Source organism: Entelurus aequoreus, linkage group LG13 (genome assembly GCF_033978785.1).
Source record: "Entelurus aequoreus isolate RoL-2023_Sb linkage group LG13, RoL_Eaeq_v1.1, whole genome shotgun sequence".
NCBI lineage: Eukaryota > Metazoa > Chordata > Actinopteri > Syngnathiformes > Syngnathidae > Entelurus > Entelurus aequoreus.
The window spans coordinates 28,910,103-28,932,627 of record NC_084743.1 but is presented as its reverse complement, the minus strand read 5'-3'; the positions used below and the strand labels follow the sequence as shown (position 1 = coordinate 28,932,627).

Below are 22,525 nucleotides of genomic sequence, written 5' to 3'. Positions count from 1 at the left end.
ATGGTCTAGACAGGGGTGTCAAACCCGCACGTACAAATTGATGGACAACTTAATTGCTTTTTTGAAATAATCAAGAAAGGGGAAAAGGCATTTTATTCTAACAAAATATGTTTGGAACATAGGTTAAGATAGGGGTGTCTAAGTCATTTCACCAAAGGTTGCATACTAAAAAGTCAAAGTATGCAAGGGCCATTTTGATATATCCCTATTTTATTAAAAACAATGCTAAAAACAAAAAGTATCTAAATATCTAAAGACAAAAACATAGTGTCTGCTATGTGTTTAGGAGACAAGCACTATTATTACTAAAGGGGCAACAGTGAAAATGTAAAATAGCCAAAAACCCCCCCAATGTACCGTATTTTCCGCACTATAAGGCGCACCTAAAAACCTCCAATTTTCTCAAAAGCTGACAGTGCGCTTTATAATCCGGTGCACCTTATATATGGACCAATATTGAGCCACAACAGGTCTTGCAACTACGGGATGCATAACGTAACCCCAGCCTCTACTGTAGCGTCTATTCGATGCGCCTTATAATGCGGTGCGCCTTATAATGCGGTGCGCTTATATATGAACAAAGTTTTAAAATAGGCCATTCATTGAAGGTGCGCCTTATAATCCGGTGCGCCTCATAGTGCGGAAAATACGGTATTGAAAAAAAAGCAGAACATTTGATACTAATAACTAATAATACACTTTGTCACTTATAACACAAAGATGACCTCTGACTTTTGTCCTTAAATATAATGTTTTTATATTTTTTATTAACAAATTAAAAACATTTCAAAATGTCTCCCACACAATTACTTAAGACTTTACAGTGTGTGGCCCTTGGCGGAAAACGTTTGGACACCCCTGAGTTATTAGCATCACATTTTCAGCATTTTTTCTTATTACATCACATATTTTTGCTCTTTTTGTATATTCCTACTGTAATTTTTTTTTCTCTAAAATATGCTGTGGGCCAACAAAGCTTGAGCTGCTAGCCACACATTGGACCACCATGTTTTAATATGGTCAGACAATTCTTAAGTTTAAAAGACATAACATTTTTCTGTTAAAATTAAAAGAACAAATATGTTTAGTAAGAAAGAGGAAGTACTTTATTGCTGCACATTATTTCCAGACTTTCGCAGGCTATGTAAAACAATGTGGCGGGCTAAATCTGGTCCCCGGGCGTTGAGTTTGGAACATATGGTCTAAAAGAACACCAAATAAAAGAAAACATATTTGAAATGGGCAATGCTGAGCAAATAGGACATTTTAGGTTTGTTTTTTTTCCTCTTTAAAGATACATATGAGTTATATAGTGTACCCCTTTTTTATTGTGTATCATTGTATTATTTTATGTCTGTATGTGATGTTTATTGCATTGTTTTTTGGACATGTAAACATTTTTTTTTAACATTTAAACACGTGGGTGCACTAAACTTTATTCAAAAAGGCTCTCTTGCGCAGAAAAAAAAGAAAAAAAGATTCTGCCTGTGGGAACACGAATGGGATTTCATCAATGGCTGTGTAAACTATATCTGAATCAAGCCTTCTCTGATGCGTCAATGGCCATTATGCTTCTGTCCTGTGTGCGGTACATAAAAACAATACCCTCTATCCACGGAAACGCTAACTAACACAAGAAGCAGGTTTCACAGCCTGCCTTTGTTCCCTGGACTGTTTGTTAGGCAGGAAGAAGGTGCCAATAATGTGGAGGTCATGTGTTTGTCCAGCTGCAATATGGCAGCAAATGCTCACGCTACTTCTTGGTAAACCTACATTACTTTTGTGTAGACAAAAAGACAATGAATACAAATGAAAAACCTAACAATAGGAACACACACATCGAGATGAAATTGGCCATTGTAGTCTGAGGAATACCTAAATTGAACTAATGAAATGAGGAAACAATGGGGAGTTAAGCAGCTGGCTACCCAATGTTTCATTCAAGTTGGATGCCTAATTTATTGTGTCCTGAAATGTATTATACGACTATTTTTTTTATTTTTCATAGTTTTTCCTTTATTACAGTTTTACTTGTATTATTGTATGTAAAATCTGCACTGCAACCATGGGATAAATAAGTCAGTACTATCCTACTTCCTTAAAGTTGCAAGCTAACCATAATTTGGACAAAATGATAATATAAAAAAAACTTACTTAGTGTGTCATCAGAAGCTCCAGACAAGAGCTGATAAAATATGTGGAAGTTCCTCTCTCCTCTTGGCTGTTTTACCACACGGGACTTCTCCAGCAGATCTAAAAGAGTGACGGAAAAACAAATGGAAACAATGCTGGTAAAATGTCCGGTGCTAACAATGGTTGACATTTTTCTTTAATGATTTCACTGGCCCATCTAAACAATACATACATGGTTGACTTTTTATGCCAGTCCAATGCTTACCTTAGGGCTCAACATGTATATATTATACAGTAGCGCTTACACAAGTTCCTACTTTCAAACCATGCATTTAAGTTGTCATGGTGACTAAGTCAATGTTTGTAATATTTTTTTTCAGAGAACACAAAAAGAACAGCCCTTTCCCCACGGTTTCTACTTAAGTGTACCTGATTAAAACGGAAACCATCATCTGCTCACCGCATTAGAGTAAGCATGATTTAATTAAAGACTACAGAGACCAGCAGCTGCCCTGCAGAATGATAGTATTCCATTTATCTGGTTAGAAATCATTCAAATGTGTCAGGCTAAAGTCACATTAAGCTTCCTTCTTCCTGCAATATAATGTTTTAATGGGCTATTTTATTAAAAGGCATCATACATTTCTATGAGAAAAAATAAATCCTTGTTTGTGTCTCAGATGACCTAAAGCAGATGGTTTGACTGTATAGCTGGCAGGTTACAAAAACTGTCGTCAGACCAAGCTAAAATCAAAATTGAATGTCCAGATTACTTGTTTGAACAGTGAGTTTTGAAATGGGTAAGCAATAGCAGATATTTATGCTCTGATATCGATACTCAAATCAAAAATATCGATACGTTGAGATCTTGTCTAAAACAGTGTTTCTTAACCATAACAGTGGTTATGGTTAAGCATAACCACTGTTATGGTTAAGAAACATAACTGGTTATGGTTAAGAAACATAACTGGTTATGGTTAAGAAACATAACTGGTTATGGTTAAGCAGCTGTACTACTCGTCGCAATACATTTTTCCACCAATTGTGGCAGTAATGACAATCTCAAACAAACAGAAAAAGTCTAGAGCTAAAGTCATGGAGAGGTTTCTTAAGCACAAAAAATATGACTAAAGTAGTGAAGCAGCAACACTTAAAATACACTACTTTTAAAATTTTACCAAACATATTAGGTATGTTTGCACAAAGTATCGGATGGGTATAGCCGATACCAGCCGAAATTTTACTCTGTCGGATCGGAAAGAAAGTGGTATCGCACATCACTATTGTATAGCAGCTGCTGACCAGGTCAGTGCAAACGATGGCTCTATGTATGAATGAAGACCATACAGCTTTATGCAAATAACATCACTGATATTAAAGTAAAAGCAAGCAAGATATTGATGATAAATGAACACCAAAGGCCTGGCATTTTGTTTATATATCTGCCATTTTTTAAAAAGAAAACCCTGGTACATTAAAAATAAATTCTGTTTTTTTTATCCTGGACTTTCATGCAAATGAGTGCTGGGAGGTCAGATACGCTACTTTGCACCGAAAGTGGAGAACCATACACATTCCTGGAGATCAGGCTGATTGTGAGTCTGTCACACCCACAGGTTACGAATCACAGTGAAAGACGCATCAATAAAATAACATTTATTAATGAGTAGCTAACAGCAACAATACAGAATTGAGATCAAGGAGGTAGACTGCAGGTAACAAAAATGCCAGTATGACTTAAAGATTAACTTGGCCTGGGCGATATATCGATTTTAATTGATACATTTGAGTTTTTTGTTGCACAGGATTTAAAAAATTACATGTTTTTCTCCTCTTATTGTTTTGCCCGCATGAGCCTCTGTAGCCCTTACTTCCATAGCTGAGATCCTCAAGCCTAGAAAAACATGGCAAATGCTAATGCTAACCAGAGCAACACGTTTGTTTTAAGGAAAATAAAAGTGTTGCCAGTGCTTTAGATTTGCGGCAACAGACGTGGAACAAGACACTGCACGCTGCACAGTTTAAAAAAACGTATTCCAGCATCTGAAACAGCATCACGCCGAGTGGGGGAAATGTAAGTCTTTACAAGGCGAACAATACCGCAACACCAACTCCACCTAAGAATCAGCGTACTGTGGGAAAATCATGTCCACAAGGTACCATGTACATTATGGAGAACACATTCAAACCAGACAGCTCGTATGCTCGTGCTGCAAAACTCCCGTGGAAATATAACACATTTAATAATCAATATAGTGATATATTAAATGTGCAATGAATCGTACATTGTCTTAAACATCAGTACACACTAAATAGGAGCCCAGGATACTTCAGGGAAAAGCCTGCGTTTAACCACTTACTAAAACTATATAGTCATCTCAATGCTTTACTTGATTATTGATTTGCATACAGTGTACAATACAACATTTTTATTTACAGTACTATTTGATTCAAAACAAAAGTTTTAAGTTTGCACTTTATTGATCTGATGGATTTTATTTCTATTTAATGATTGGTATCTTGATTTGCATGCAATGTGCAATACTACATTTTTATTTACAAAAGTATTTTTTTCAAGACAGAAGTTTTAGTTTGCACTTTATTAATCTCAATGTTGGAGATTATTATTTATTTGCTACATTTTTGTTTACAAATGTATTTTATGCAAGCAGAAGTATTGCCTCCCAGAAGAAGCTCTTCGAAAATGATTGCATAAAAAATACAATTTATATCAGGTCTACAAAGAAATATATATATATGTACAAATTTGAATGTTGCCAAGAATAAGATGTAGTGTGTGTACAGTCATTTGTATTCATCGGTTTCTTTAAAATGTAGGGAAACAAATCGTAAATCAAATTCAGATTTTATTTTCAGGCCATAACGCCCAGGCCTATGTTAAACACATCATTCCACCACCAGAAAACATTGTCAAACACACTAAGTGGACAAACCTGAAAGTAGTGAAGTATTACAGGTCCTTCTTTGCTAGGAGAACTAAAATGTGTTTTAAGGTGGGGTCGGGTCAACGCATTCTGTCATCTTATTCATTTCTGTATTAAAGCATCCTTGACATGAGGTGAAAAACATTCATGGAACTGCTCAACCAAATCCAAAACAAATGAATAGCAACTATTGTGTGGTTATTCAATAAATGACCTTAGAGGTAAGGAAGGACAAGTCCCTTCTAAAAGACCGATTCATTAAGTACATCCACATTGAGCTGTCTAGCCTGCAGCTTGCGCTATCTGAAGACGTCACATGCCAGTGGCTCTTCCTCACACTCTCGTGTCTCTTGTGCTAGAATTAACTTGGGCCAGCAAACACAGAGTCACTTGTGCGTCTGTGTCTCCCTTCTGTGACCTCTGGCAGGGAATCCAGCGCAGACAAAACAATGTGAAGAGAGGCGAGATAAAAGCAAGATCAGAGAAGGGCTGAAGAGCGGGAGGCACAGTTGTGGAGAGGGTTTTCTCAGTCTAAGATTAAACCCTCTTTAGTTGGGGGCAAATAAAACCAACAGATTGGTCAAATTCATGTTTGACACATCAGTTAAAAATAAGTATTTTGAAAATATTTTAGATTTTGACGGATGATATACTATATTAGCAATCGGCTGGTGTAAAACCGTATTAGCAAAGGGTTACTCACAATTGCTGATGACTCCGCCCAGAGGATCTCCTTTGAAGTCGAACTCAATGTCCATGTACTTCCCCTGTTGATCAGAAAACACCAGTTATAACTAAACAGCTAGACTTTTAGGTTCAATTCAAGTATTCAAGTAACTTGATTGTCATACCAGAATACATGAGACGACACGTAATTACCTAATTAAACTGTAAATATTTAGTATAGCTTTTTAATTTCACATTCAAAAGTCTTACAATTGGAGTTCAAAGTTTTCTGTAAAAATATGTTGTCAAGATAAAATGTATTTTATTCATATAAGATTTGTTTTATTATTATAACGTTTACGCCAACATGCGTCACTGTTTGACATTGGAGATTCCCCTGTACAGTGTGTGCCAAGAACTACTAAGCATCCTTCCAAGGTGGGCCTTGAAGCCAAAAAAAATACAAACAGGGAACCATTTACCAATCATAATCTTAAGCACAAATAAATTATGAATTGCTGCAGGGAGCACCTCAAACCTCAACCAATTGCTTTGCCAGAAGTAGAAGTGAATATAAAGTTATTCCAGGTCCCCTCTGTTCCTCTATTTGAAACTTGGAAGATAAACAGAGAACCATCTGTCTTTCACCCTCTGATGTATTATTAACTGGTGGTCAGAACAGTCCAGGCTCAGTTGGTAAGTCTGGTCCCACCGAACTCAATGAGCAAACCACGCTGAGTAAAAGGAAAAAGATGGTTTGATCCACGTGTTCCTGATGAACTGTATCCGTTGGGATGTCATGAAGACCTTGTCTGAAGGTTTATGCCAAGGTTACCTAAATATAACCAGATCAAGGCCGTAATCCTTTATAATACTCACCATTACAATTCTAGTCTAAGTCTAAGCATGGGCATGATTTAGGTACTATGCAGATTAGTGATTAAACAGTACGTGTGGACTGAAATACGCTTACAACATGGTGTTTCCTAATGTTTACGAATATGCAGCGATACCTGGGCTGAACAAATTGAAAATAAAGTATATTTACAAAAAGTAAAAAACAACCAGGATACATCAAAAAGTAACCAGTCAACTCGTTTTGAGGACATCTGTAGAAGCCATTACAATTTGCAGAAAAAAATATTGTTCAAATGTTGACAGTACCTAAGTTCTAAACATTTAAGTCAGGCAAGTTGTACCATGTACTATTAATTTCCTGCAATTTAAGCATTTATCACCAACAGGAAGTTTGTCAGCATTGAGCAGGCTAGAAAAGTAGTTAACAGTAGGCTTTTTGATGTCCAGCCATATAACTTTTTGGTTCAAATCTGTAATCGCACTGCCTTAGTATGATTTAGATCATATGTGTCAAACTTAGGGAACGGGGGCCAGATCTAGCTCACCACATTGTTTTATGTGGTCCAGAAAAGTCTGGAAATAATGTGCATCAATTAAGTACTTACTAAACATTAGGCCTGTGAATCTTTAGGCACCACACGATTCAATACAATTCGATTCAGATTCGATTCTCGATTCAAAATTAATACTTTTAATAATATTGAGTGTCTGTTCTATGATTAACTACACCCCCCACCCCCCAAAAAAAACATCTGTTAAAAGAAAACTGGTTTTGTTTAATAAAATCCTACACAAACATTAAATAAAGTAAAATACAAATAAGGCAAGAGAAGTTTCCCTCACTTCTCTTTCTAAAGTAAATTTGTACAACAGATATGGGCATCTATATCAAAAATGTAATTTGCCTGAGTGGCGAGACAGAACAAATCTTTGAAAAAATAACTAAATAAATAAAAATAAAATAATGTATATGTAAATAATCCATCCATCCATTTCTCCGAGGTCGGGTCGCGGGGGCAGCAGCCATATATATATATATATATATATATATATATATATATATATATATATATATATATATATATATATATATATATATATATATATATATATATATATATATATATATATATATATATATATATATATATATATATATATATATATATATATATATATATATGCATACATACATATATATATATATAAACTTTGTTGTTTTTTTAAATCAATTAGATTTTTTTTTAATCGATAAGTCTAGGTACAAATAAGAATCGAGATTCATTCGAAAATCGATTTGATTTAGTACATCCATACAAAACATTATTTCTTTCAATTTTGACAGAAAAAAGTATTTTAAAAACATAACAAAACACAGGTGTACAAAGTACGGCCAGCAGCTCGAGTTTTGTTGGCCCGCAGCATATTTGTGGATAAATAACAATGAAATTGTAAAAAAAAAATAATAATAAAAAAAATAAGCTAGACAGAGAGACAACAACAACAATAACCGCAACAACAACAACAATAGAACAGCATCAGCAAATACGATATGCACAAATATGATACAAAAAGTGATAGCAAAGAAGCAGTTAGTGAAGTAAATATTATAACACAAAAATGACATGTCTGTGTTAGAACGATATCTAAATAGTCCACAAACCGCCACAATACAAACACAAATGTAAAAGATATATAAAATAAAACCCAAATGTGATCTACAAGCATGGACAAAAGTACTGTTTGATCTATTCAACCCTTCTATTAAGATGAACAGCAGAGAACGAGCTAATCTGTATGATCAAATGTGCGTAACACGTGCAAATGCCATTTTATTAATGTTACTTTAATATATACAACATACAAAGTCTGCTGCAGATGAAGTCTATAGTGAGTTTTATCCTAAAATGTATACAGTACAGTGGCACCTCAATTTATTATAGAATATTTTAAGTTTCGAGCTGTCTCTCTTTTTGTTAAACTTTAAATTGCGAGCATGATTTGAGTCAGTTTGCACAAATTCCTCAGTAAACTCAGCAACACACCACCATAGAGTTATTGAGTCTGTTTGGCGAGCTAGCTTCCGCAGCTACTCGGTCCAAGACAATGACTTTTGTTTTAATTGATCAGCCGTTTTACTGCCGTGTTACAGACAGTTTGTAAACAATTAGGGTATGTAAATAAACATTTACAGAATCTCACTGTGTAAATGACTCATATCTGTGGCTTATAGTCTAGTGCGGCTAACATATGGAATATTTTTTCAACAATTTAGTGGGTGTTGTTTGTGTGCTCTACAGTCCGAAAAACATGGCACATTATTTCATAAAACTACGGTAGTACATGCTATTGTAATGTTTTTAAAACAACATTTCTTATCTAAAAGTTTGTTTTTCTTTTTAAAAGGCATATAACATGTTAAAATTGCAGTGTTTTAGGAGGGCCAATCATGGATAAAATGTATTTCAAATAAATTCATTGTTGAGGTTGATTTGAGATTAAGGCTGGACAATTAATCACATTTGTATTTCGATTATGGCTTCTCACGATCATAAAAATATAATTATTAAAAAAATAATATTAATAGTGCATGCAAATTCCGGAGCTTGTGATGATAAAACGGATGAGGAGTGATTGAGTGGAAAAAAGACCACATCTGTTAAAAGTTTGGGATCTAAACCATGGTTGCTACTTTTTATGTGACACAAAAACGGTAGGCATATGAATTCTGCATTCCAAAACTGAAGACAAAGTCACATTGTTAACCAATACAATGGAATCTTCTGCTGAACACAGAATATCAGGGAGATTGACATACAAATGAGTGAAATGCTGTCATTATAATGAGAAAGAACATTTGTTTGGGAAAATAATGTATATGTGTAATAACTGTGAGGCTTGGTTGGTAGAGCTTTCGCCATCCTAGTCACGTCCGTTGCGTCCGAGAGCAAAACACTTCACCCTTGCTCCTGATGGGTCGTGGTTGGGGCCTTGCATGGCAGCTCCTGCCATCAGTGTGTAAATGGGTGAATGTGGAAATAGTGTCAAAGCACTGAGTACCTTGAAGTTGGAAAAGCGCTATACAAGTACAACCCATTTACCACTTAATATGTCCGATACTGCTTATTCATCATCGAAACACGTCCTGAACTAAACAATGTTGAGACGGGCACTTTGAAACAGCGACTAAACTACAAAGCTAAAGCTGTGGGCTCGCTGTGGAGTTTACAGTTACGGTAGCACAATTAGCCCCGATCACGACCAACGTGTTACACGTGTTAAACGTTCATATTAAGGTGGGGGCCGCACAATAACGTCTCGCGGGCCGCAATTGGCCCGCGGGCCGCATGTTTGAGACCCCTGCTTTAAAACAATTGGCCTGATTCAGAGGGCAGTTGTGGTATGCGGTAGATGGGGTGATAAACAGACTTGGTGGAGATGGATGCTAAACAAACTTGATAGGAAGTAATATCTAAACAATCACATTAAGTAGTCCAGAAGTGCAGAAATATATAGTGTACATGAGCCTCCAGACAACTAATGCTGTCTAATGTAAAGATGGTATACATTGCCAAAGTAGGGTACATTAAAACAAAATAGATATAAACAAATATCAACCAACCAACACACTTTGGTTACCACAGCAGCAAATACTTAAAACTTTTTTCCCCCACTAACATGCATGAATTACATATGAAAACAAAGCCCTGCAACTGTTTTGATCTTACATGCCGAATATAATGTCACTTGTAGAGGCACTTACAAATCTAGAGGAGTTGTCATTCCTCACTGTTTTGGCATTTCCGAAGGCTGAAAAAGATACAAATAAAGTGAATGCATGGTCCCAAACAAAGTAAAAATAGGGCAAATCAAATACGCAAACACGCAAACTGCTCATATTTGATTGATCACTTATTAATGATACTTAACACAGAGCCTCGACCAGTTTGAGGTCAATCAGTGAAGGACTATGTGTAAGAACCATTTGTGCAGATGAGGCCCCACAGATCTGTATGGATTAAGTAAAGCAGTTGGGCTTTTCAAGCTTAGATAGCACTGAACCTTGTTTCACCACATTTACATCAAAATGCTTCAAAATGTGAATTCAAATGAAAGTAAAATAATCATAGTACTGTAACAAAAAGTGACAGTTCATCATAAATTACATTATTTCTACTTAAACACTCAATTATCAGCAAAGCATAGGGCATAACACACATTGTAGCACAACTGTGCATGGCAGCAGATTAGTGTACCATATTTTCCAGACTATAAGCCGCTGCTTTGAACCCTGCAGTTTATAAAAAGGTGCAGCTAACGGCCATAATGTTTTATATCCAACAAATACTTTTCATACTACACCGACAGAGACACTGAAAAGGTGTGTTGTTTGTGTTATGGCGCCAAGTTTGTTCACTGCAGGTGTTGTGGGTTGATAATGTACTTTTTGTTTGTGCCTTTAACCGGAAAACAACCTTACATAACGTTTCTGCTTGAAAGGATTCTTCATTTATCACAACAAGCATTGTTTGTACATTTTACAAAATAACTAAATTAATTTGGACCTACTTAACCGTCCCGTGTGTGATGTCTGTGGGAGTGTTTTCATTCATATGTGTACATGCTATTGTAATGTAATCAAACTAGTGTTGTTAGCATTAGCGAATATGCATGTTTAAAAGTGTGTGTGTTAGTATTAACTTACAATGGCAGTCTTTTTGTAATTACTTCAGTTTTGTAAATTCACCAAAACGTCACCGTGGAGTTCAGTTTAGCTGATTGGAGAGCTAGCTTCCGCAGTTGGTGGGTCCATGACGAGGACTTCTGTTTTGTTTGATCAGCTGTTGTACTGTCGTGTAACAGGCACCGTTTGGAAACAATTAGGTATGCAAATAAACATTTACAAAATATTTTGGGACGTATAGTTCAGTACAGCTGATATGTAAAAAAAAATTAAAAATTCATAAAATGTTGCGGGTGCGGCTTGAACAGTAGTCTGGAAAGTATGGTATCTTTAAGGTAATGTTGCAGCTTGTATATCTTGACGCCTGCAAGAGGGTTAGGAAGAGAGCGCACATCAGAGAACAAAGAAAACGTTAGTTTAAAGTACCAGTAGAGTGGAAAAACAAGTTGTCTTTATATGCTTAATTGTGTTACATTGTATCCGATAATTCATATCCAATTGAATTTACAATCCGCAAAGTATGCGAAAATACTGTCTAAACGTCACAAAATGCCACAAATTCAGTCAGCCGCTCTGAACGTCATCTGTAATTTCAGTAGAATGACGTCATTGGAGTAACACTTCTGCACTCTGACCATAGTATCAGTCACACTGGAAATATGCAAATGTTAGAGAGAAATGTGCTGTCTATCATTCACAATCCCTATATAAGACAAACGCATGTTTTTCTTTTTTTATGGATTCCAGGTCATAAATAAACACATAAATAGTCTGTCAATGGGGGCTCTCTATTCCGCCCACAAAACCCTCTAAACAACCATCCAAAACCCACCAATAATACTCAATATACAAATTGTGACCTAAATATTAACAGAATATTAGCGATGTTATTATAAGCGCAAACGCAGAAAAACAATTTTTTTAGCAGCGGATTGATGGCACACAGCTAAGTAGCCCTCTGCTGCTTTACTGTGAGCTGTCCCGCGATGTCCTGATGCTCCTGCATCATCCTCGTCTCGGCTCGTCAAAGTTATTCTAGATTATAAATCATGCCTCTCATCTGGGGATCAGGAGGATTTAGCCATAAATCTAGAAGTTGTTCATCTGTGACATTCAATTTATACCCGAAGATGGAGACAAACACACACAATCGGAGACCGTGTCTGGAGGGTGACTTCTCCTTGTAAACCCTTCGTGTGCATCATGATTAATTAGTCATCTAAACGGAAATATATGAACATCCAATCAGTCGTCATTGAAGTAAGAGCAGACATTGTACAATAATCTATCGTTTTATTACGTTTGTAGTTTGTATTTCTTGTTTAGCACTTAGCAATACTGCTACATGATGCTTCATGTTTCACTAAAGTTGGATCTGTTTAGCAGAGCATCTAAAATTTGTAGCTCATCCTCATATTCAGGATCAACAATATAAGTTTCTGGATCATAATTTTTCCCAAAGTAATCGTTGTTGGTTATCACAACATCTGCATGATTTGCATTGTTGTTGGAGATGAAGGCATCTGTGGTTCCTACCTCTACGTCACGCGATGACTTGTCTGGCGAGCTCATTGTTTCAAAATGGCTCGGAAATCTCTGAGATTTATACTTTTTTGATCATATCCATTTACTTGCAAACTTTGTAAGTCTTTCGGTGTCATACATCAGATATATATGATAATAGCTTCAATATAGAGGCAACTGGTTTTTCCACTCTACTGGTACTTTAAAAGTATCATACAATTTATTCTGAAAAAGGTGAGAGCACAGAACACACAGATGCATTGTGTGAAACAGGATAACTCTGCCCCCCGCCCTGAGAAGAATTAAGTGGGAGCTAAACTCTTGCAGATGTGAAAGGTCTCTTCAGCAGCAAAACAAGCATACAGCCCCATCATTCGTGGGCATTTCCTGTCAGACGTATTTCCTCCTTCATTCAATTTGTTATGTTTTAATGTGTGTCATGCCATGGACAATGAAAACATTAACAAGACAAAAATGTTGCCACAGTTTTTGGTTTTGCCACTACACTGAGTTGTGACGTGGATTAGGCACCAATATAGTAAATCACACTTGAATTGGGACAAAAGAGAGCGTATAGGTCACTTTACTCACCTTCCAGCACAGGATTGGACTGCAGTAACTGTTCCTTGACCTTATTCACTTCTTGGCCCTTCCCACACACCGCTGCCACATATGACATCACCAGCTTACTGGCCTCTGGAGAGAACACAAAAAGATAAAAATAAAGTCCAAACTGTCACCAGACATGACTCATTCTTCACTCTCATCATTCACCCTAAAAATCCCCTCCACCTCATCCTTCTGACACACATCAGGGAGGGGTGTGGATCAATCAGTTAGAATACAGACCAAAATAAACTGGACATACACCCAACTTATACATTACTCCAATGAGACACCAGAGATACAGGGAAGAAATGCAATTTAAGTTTTCCTGCAGAAATAATGCAGGTACTCATAAGAATGAGAACAGGTCTTACTGTGTTTTGAGAAGGGTGCACGCTCTCAAAAGATACTGTTGCTAAGCAAGCATCATGTGCAGTCCCAAACAAGTGTGAGGCCATAGAAGAGCACTACTGGCATCAATATTAAATATCCTGTCAAATGAGAGGAAGGTGACCCAAAACTGATGATGTGTGTGATGTGCCACGAATGGATAGGAAGGAGCTTGACAGCAGTTGCGTGTACAGATTGCTAACAATCCTGGCAGGTCCTCTAAAAACTGAGCCAAAGTAGAGGATTGTGGGCAAATACTACATTAGCCAAAAAAAGGATCATTATCAGCATTTGCTTTCAGAGTACTGTGGTACATGTTTCAAGTATTATCTAAATGGGTCGTAGCTTTATATTATGCAGACATTTCTCTTTTACTTGTTGTAATTTGATAATACTCACTGGCTAATATGAAGACCAAGAAAGCAAGAGAAAACTCTAAACAAGACATCGGTGTTGTTGACCCATATTTTTAGGGCAAGCCTGTTTTTGATGGCCTTGTTCCACGACAAAAATTCTGGGGCGATGAGATTAATGAAATCCAAACTGATCTTCATGGTTTAGCTAGCCAGCATCTTGGGAGTGGGGTTTTCAATATCCATTAGAATGTGTATCCAAGGAGAAGCACAAAAAAATTTCAACATATGCCAAACACTCATTCAGCTTCTGTTTTAGACTCCAACTAGTGTCCCAGTGTGACCCATAATTGGGTATACTGTAAATCTAATAAGACTTATGGCTAGTGTTGAACTTCCAGTTATTTTTTTCCGCTATTACATTACACTAAACAGAATAAATAGACATTGCAGATTAATTGCTGGGTTGGAAACTAGCAAAGAGCAATGATGTCACACAAATGATTCCACATTCCCAATTATACCAGACAGCCGCAATGCTAACTGATAAGTTTCTGTCAGAAGTAAAAAATAGTTTACTCCAGTTAGTCATGGAAAAGGGTTTTATACCGGATGCAATTGGTCTACTTTTAAAGTGTCGCTTTCATTTTACTTGCAGTCAACATACTGTATAACAGTATACAGACCTGTTTTTATAATATATAAACTAGCATGTCATTCTTAAAAAATGCAATCAAGTTGCTTTTGCAAGTTGTAGATTTGATCTAAATCGACCCACTGGTCTCCTTCATATCTACCCTTATCCAGTTCCCTCCGGGCAGGTTTTGACTAGGCCATGGACAAACCTTTGTGTAGTGTCACAAGACAAGCCAAGCTGATAAGGCAAATTCTCTCCTTTATGCATGTACCAACCAATTACTGGCCAACTTGAATTCAAAACATTATGTTGGATTAATATTTTCTCCTTCTGTTCTCATATACTGTAAAGTCAAGAACTTCCAAAATCCTGTATCATAATTACTAAATATATTTGTGAAATTACAGTACAGGTATGTTTAACATGCCTGCAGAGTATAAGTCAAGTATTGCCCAGGAATGTTTATGCAACAATAAACATATAAAAATTGGTTCTTACCAGTTTTCCCAGCTCCACTTTCCCCAGTAATAAGAATGCACTGGTCCTTGTCTTGGTCTCTTAGTGACCGATAGGCCTCATCTGCCAAAGCATAACTGGGGGACAAAAGGTTTAAACTCATTAGATGTAATTGGCAATTTGGCATTAAGTTTATACAAACAAATGTCATAAAAAATTGTACTTGATATACAAAACAGCTGAACTTTTACATAAAACACAGTGTGTGAAAGCAGTTATGATCATTAATATTGTTACAGTCATCATTATGTTGCCATTCAAAAAATCATAAAATCAAAACAGTCTGGCAAGGTGACGATATAAGCGTTTCAGAGAAATGTCAAAATGCTGTGTCAGGCTGCATGGCGTCTAACCTAATCAGTAGCATGTGGCTATATTGGAGAATTAGCTCACATCTGAAAGACAGACTGGAATTTTTTTGGAGCTTTATTTAGTTACAATAAAGTTTCCATTTGGAACGTTGCTCAAATTGACCATTACCATGTGGTTCAAAACTAATCTGCAACAAGACGCCCACGTTATCAGAGATGAAAGTAAGTCCTACTTTCAACAATTGATTTCAGGGATCATTTCGCGACCATGAATGACAATTAAAAATATGTTTTACAAACTTTCAAATTGTTGCAACTATTTGGTGATTTTATAATAATAAAATAAAGCGGTAGAAAATGGATGGATGGAAAATGATACTGGTGTATATGATACCCAGCTTGTTGTGTTCTTTGACTGGATTAGTTAATTCCATATAGCAGCTTCAGATTTTGATACTTAACAATTATCCAAGAATTAAGTCTATGTGACATTAAAGCTTGTGAGCACATAATTATATCATGCATAGGTTTTATTTATAACTTTCATAACAAATACATAAAACAAAAAAATATATTAAAAAAACATGTTAAGGAGTAGTTACTTTTATTTTACATTGTATTAAATCAAATTTACTGTTTTCCAGTTTCAACAGGCCCTTTTGGCAGCACATATGGGCCCTGGGGGAAAATTAGCTTTATGGCATTGCACTAATGGAAAATACTTTAACTTGAAATGTATGTGTGCCTTATACTGAAATAATTTTTCAAACAATTCATTGTTTTAACTGAAAAAAAGCAAATATGAAAATGTTACATTGTGCTGTATAGTTTTCCACAATAAATATTTCTCAAAACTGCATATGTTACTTTCCTACAAAATACAAATAAACGGTGGCTTTTCTTAGTTATTGAATAGTTCTACTATAGTTAATATGCCAAATATTATGTTGTGACATACTGTATATCGTTATCACAAGAGGCTACAAAGTATATCACAGATTTTAGGCCACTTCATCCACTACTACAAACAGGTATTTATTTCCATTTCAAATGCTGAATATAACTGTGTAGACCAGTGGTCCCCAACCACCGGTCCGTGGATCAATTGATATCGGGCCGCACAAGAAATAAAACATTTATTTTAATTTTTTTATTAAATCAACATAAAAAACACAAGATACACTTACAATTAGTTCACCAACCCAAAAAAAACCTCCCTCTCCCATTTACACTCATTCGCACAAAAGGGTTGTTTCTTTCTGTTATTAATATTTCTGGTTCCTAAATTATATATCAATATAGATCAATACAGTCTGCAGGGATACAGTCTGTAAGCACACATGATTGTATTTTTTATGACCAAAAAAAAAAAAAAAAATACAACTAAAAATACCCTCCCCCCCAGTCCTGGGTCTTTGGGACAAATTTTTAAGCGTTGACCGGTCCGCAGTTACAAAAAGGTTGGGGACCACTGGTGTAGACCACCCTAAATGTGAAATAAAAAACAACTGAACACCACAGACTTCACCAAACATTGCTAGAGAAGTACAGGCAGCAAAATCCCACAGGCCTCCTCAAATTTGTGAAGCTGGGAGTGTGGGGTAGAGATGGGAACGAGGCCTCAACCCATAAGTTAAACTTGGCACGTCCCTTTAAGGATCTGATTACAGCCCCAAATTTTGGATTTACACGAGGCAGCGGTGAGGAAAAAGCCACAACAGTATGATGTCAGCAATAGAAAATGGTTCAGCTAGTTCTTAAATAACCTCTGGTATCTGGGGCTCAAGAGGAGTTTGCTGAATTTTCTTACAGGACAGATTTTGCATACCTTCTAAATATGAAGCATTTAGCAATAAAAACAAAAACAATGTAATACAAAGACTAAAGTATCACTTCACTTCTGATTGAATCCAACCAGATTATTGTACAGATAAACAATCTTGTTGTACAATGTGCAATGTTGTAATTTAGAGAACAACGCACACTTTCCTTTATCCAGCCCTAAAACTGACTACCACTGTTTACAGCTTTACACTATATTCAGCAGTTTCTATTTTCAGTTGGGATCAGTCCAGTAGTACAGTAGCCTGTGATCTCTGAGCGATCAGGCTTCCCTGCAAGGCCTGAGGAAATCCGCCTAGCTCTGCTGCAACAGCCAAGGAAACGTTTTCTTCAAGACCAGGTGGATGAGAAGACTGGTTTCACGTGCACCCGAACTTGCAAAGCACACACTGGCAATCAGGCCCGTATGGGTGGCCAGGTAGTACATATGACAACCAAAGATTTGTGGTCTTAACAGACGTATCCCAGATGTGAATAGTTATGACTATGTATTGTAAAACAGGTGGTACGGTAAGGAGAACACTGAAACACAGGTTACAGTATAGCGCAGGAAGGCCTAGTCAGGACTCAGAGTACTTCATTTTCTGTGGTTGACAAAGACTACTGCTAAACTACGAATGGATCCTTCCTTACTCATACATAAAACCTCAGGGGGTTGATGCGGGGAATCATGGACCTTTAATTTTGCTTGAATGTAGGGCAATTTTCACACAGGTCAAAAAAAGAAGTCTAAAAAAAGGATATAATTCATGCCGAAGAGCATAGAAAAATAACCAGAAGGCTTGCATGATCAGTGGAAATTATATTATATTATATATATATATATATATATATATATATATATATATATATATATATATATATATATATATATATATACATATATATATATATACACACACACACATTTACACACGCACACACACATATATATACATATACCGTATTTTTCGGACTATAAGTCGTAGTTTTTTTCATAGTTTGGCCGGGGGTGCGACTTATACTCAGGAGCGACTTATGTGTGAAATTATTAACACATTACCGTAAAATATCAAATAATATTATTTAGCTCATTCACGTAAGAGACTAGACGTATAAGATTTCATCGAATTTAGCGATTAGGAGTGATAGATTGTTTGGTAAACGTATAGCATGTTCTATATGTTATAGTTATTTGAATGACTCTTACCATAATATGTTCCGTTAAAATACCAGGCACGTTCTCATATAACGTACACTTATTCAGTCTGTTGTTCACTATTCTTTATTTATTTTAAATTGCCTTTCAAATGTCTATTTTTGGTGTTGGGTTTTATCAAATAAATTTCCCCAAAAAATACGACTTATACTCCAGTGCGACTTGTGTATGTTTTTTCCTTCTTTATTGTGCATTTCTGGCTGGTGCGACTTATACTCCGGAGCGACTTATACTCCCAAAAATACGGTATATATATATATATATATATATATATATATATATATATATATATATATATATTTAATAGGGCTGCAACTAACGATTAATTTGATAATCGATTAATCTGTCGATTATTACTTTGACTAATCGATTAATAATTGGACAAAAGAGACAAACTACATTTCTATCCTTTCCAGTATTTTATTGAAAAAAGAGAGCATACTGGCACGATACTTATTTTGATTATTGTTTCTCAGCTGTTTGTACATGTTGCAGTTTATAAATAAAGGTTTAAAAATATATATATATATATTTTTTTTTAAATTAAAAACAATTGCCTCTGCGCATGCTTGTCAGATTGGGATTTGCATTTATTTATTAATGTCGCTCAAGTATTTATGCTGCTCTATTCTGCCGGTAAGTGGTTTGATGACTTTTGGTATTAAAAAATCTTGTAGCTGTTGGCACACAAGTATTTTAAGGCTGTTTTTCAAAATAATAATAAACTTGTTAGTATGTAGAGATCTCAATACATATGCTCAATATTTAAATATGACTGCATGTGAATGTGCTGTTTTGTACACATTAGATTGGATGTAAAATAATTAAAAACAACTTCTAATAAAATGTTAGGTCTCCAGGCCTCCATGTACAGCAGGGGTTGGAAACCTTTTTGGCCGAGAAGGCCATGAAACCCAAATATTTTCAAATGTATTTCTGTGAGAGCCATATGATAATTAACACTGAACATATATCAGGCTGAATATTTGATAGAAAGGCAGGGCATTTACTTCAGAACACATATAGCTCTGATTGACTCACAGCTTGCAGGTAGCTGGCCTGAACTGAAGCGGGAGAGAATGGATGGATGGGTTAATATGCATGAAAAGAGCCAGATGCAGTCATCAAAAGAGCCATATCTGGCTCCGAAGCCATAAGTTCCCTACTTCTAATGTACAAGAACTGATGGACAAACCAACACTTGTTTTATCGCACTGTATGGAATGGCCTCAATCTCGTTACCCTGCGTAATGACAATAAAGCTGATTCTGATCACACAATCAATATATATATATATATATATATATATATATATATATATATATATATATATATATATATATATATATATATATATATACACACACACACATATATACACACACAATAATATGCCTTGTGGATTGATATTGAAAAATGTAAACAATATTGAGTCATAATCGAACAAAATTATAATTTCCCCCAGCTCTAGTCCAGAATATGAGTTTTCTCACATATTCAAACTGTACATTGAATCTGAACAGCAACACAATGGCCAAGCAGATTGTCAATTTGTGTCAATTTCAGTTTAGTTCAGTTTATTCCAAACATGCATACGATACAATGTAATGCATCACATATTTCCAGTTGTTTCATTACAGCACTTCCGAAAAGGAGTAGGAAGAAGCAGAGCTTATTTAATCCTATTCATTTTCATATCATACCAATTTTATCAAAATTCCTTGTTCTCCGTTTGTAACAGAAGAGTGAATAAATAATAGATAAATATTATACCATAAATAAGTAAACAAATATACAATACATAATCATTATCTAAAAAAAAAAAAGGTTCAAGATCTTCAACATAATTGTTTTTTTTGTACTTTGTGAACACTTATAGTTTGAACAGTCTCTTAAACTGAATCATATTGGTGCTTTATTAAATGTATTTCTTTGCTTAATCCATTCCATAATATAATTCCACATACAGATATGCTAAAAGTCTTAAGTGTTGTACGCACATCCAAATGTTTTAAATTAGATTTTCCTTAAAGGTTATATTCTCCTCTTAAGTTGAGAAGAATTGTGTAACATTCCTGGGTCGCAAGTTATAGTTTGCTTTGTACATAATGTTAGCTGTTTACAAATACACCAAGTCGTTGAATTTCAATATTTTTGAATGAATAAATAAAGGATTTGTATGTTCTCTGTATCCAACATTATGTATTATTCTAATTAATCTTTTTTGTAACACTGTTAGTGAATGAAGCACACATTTGTAGTTGTTTCCCCATATTTCTGCACAGTTAAGTCAGATATGGTAATACTAGCGAGCAGTAAGAAATATGGAGTGATTTTTGGTCCAGCACATATTTTGCTTTATTTATTATTGATGTGTTCCTTGCTTCTATGTGTTGTATATTTTTTACATGAGGTTTCCAGTTCAATTTGGTGCCAGCCTCCTTGCCGTGTCTTTAAGTCTGGCTGGTTGGGAAGATACATGTTTTTTTTTACATGGCCCTTTTCCACAGGCTATTGAATCCTCTGATCACATTAATCACTCCCAAATCTGTTTAACAGCTTTGTTATGTTAATTTGGCGACTCACATGCTACGCAAAGATGAGTTGATAAGAGCTGCTCTGACAATATTCCAACAACAGCACTCAATTCCATGTTCTATCAGTTTTCAAATCAAACAACAGGATTACTTTTACTAACTTTGTACTTGTCCAACAAGTATTCAAACTAAAGTAGATCTGGCTAGTGTGTTGTTTTCAAAACCTGACCCATACTTAATTTTACTTGCTAATAACTCTGCTTATACCTACAGTATATATTAATTGACAATACTTGAAATGTTTCAATTGTTTTGTGAACATACGACAACAGTTGAGTTCAAAGACAAGTACAAAATACCTACCAGTAGTTATAAAATAGCATTACAGTTTCAAAATAGGCGACTGTGTAAAACCTCGGCACATAAGCGGCCACATTGCCTCCCCCTCAGATTGCCTGATGCATTTATCTTTTGAAGCCATAACATGCTGCATTTTTTGTTCGGTTTTGAACTGCGTCCACCAGTAGTTCGAACGACACTCATGACAACATTGCCAATGCAATACTGACACGCTGTAGCATTTTTTTGTAATGTGTTTATCAATACATCATGGCTAAAATTAAATGTCAAAATATCAATACTGTAAAATGAGAAACGATACCAGTGTAGGGAAACTAAGAATCGGTACATAACTATTTCAGAATTGATCCGCCAGTCACAAGATCCTGATGGATTTTGAAAGTTACTGTTCTTAAATACAGAGGAAAGCATTGCAGTACTAAGTCTGCATAACCTCACTATAGTAAATGGATACCAATTGTCGCATATAATCCACACACTGTTGAGCATATTTAGTAGTTTTAAGTCTCTGGGTTTTCCACAAACTGATGACAGTAGAAGGCTCACCCTGATGAAAGTACATTCATAAGTTTCAAACATTAAACTTTTTTTTTTTAACTTTCAATAAATTATTATTTATTGCTGTCCCGTAGTGAACTGGCTAAGGCTACTGATTGCTACTAAGCAGTCAATACCTAGAGGGCATTAATTTTGTTCAAAGTAAGCACTATTTCAAAACTGGTTGCATGCATGAAGTCATTGACGACAGATTACTACTTGGTCCCTTTTATTACATTTACATTTTATCCTTGAGTTGCAGATGTGGGTGGAAAGGAACGAGCCCTCTCTTAACAAATCACTTCTCTGCATGCTTGCTGATCTCACCATCACACCAACACATCTACCCACCTGAGTCAAAATGTCATTTCAGTAAGTGCCCACTTGAATCTACCTACGAACAGGTTTAGTGTGAAAACAGTGATTAT

At 35.6% G+C, this 22,525-nt stretch overlaps 1 protein-coding gene across 7 annotated transcripts in view; it reads right to left on the bottom strand.

Moving 5' to 3' along the window:
- myo1b (myosin IB) overlaps positions 1 to 22,525 on the bottom strand; it is a 121,766-nt gene that overhangs the window by 34,795 nt on the left and 64,446 nt on the right. For all 7 annotated transcript variants that reach the window (XM_062067632.1, XM_062067634.1, XM_062067631.1 and 4 more), the window contains 5 exons: positions 15,295 to 15,389; positions 13,402 to 13,506; positions 10,366 to 10,412; positions 5,782 to 5,845; positions 2,155 to 2,253 (listed from right to left, as the gene is read on the bottom strand). In XM_062067632.1, coding sequence (XP_061923616.1) covers positions 2,155 to 2,253; positions 5,782 to 5,845; positions 10,366 to 10,412; positions 13,402 to 13,506; positions 15,295 to 15,389 — 410 coding nt within the window. The remainder of the gene's footprint in view (positions 1 to 2,154; positions 2,254 to 5,781; positions 5,846 to 10,365; positions 10,413 to 13,401; positions 13,507 to 15,294; positions 15,390 to 22,525) is intronic.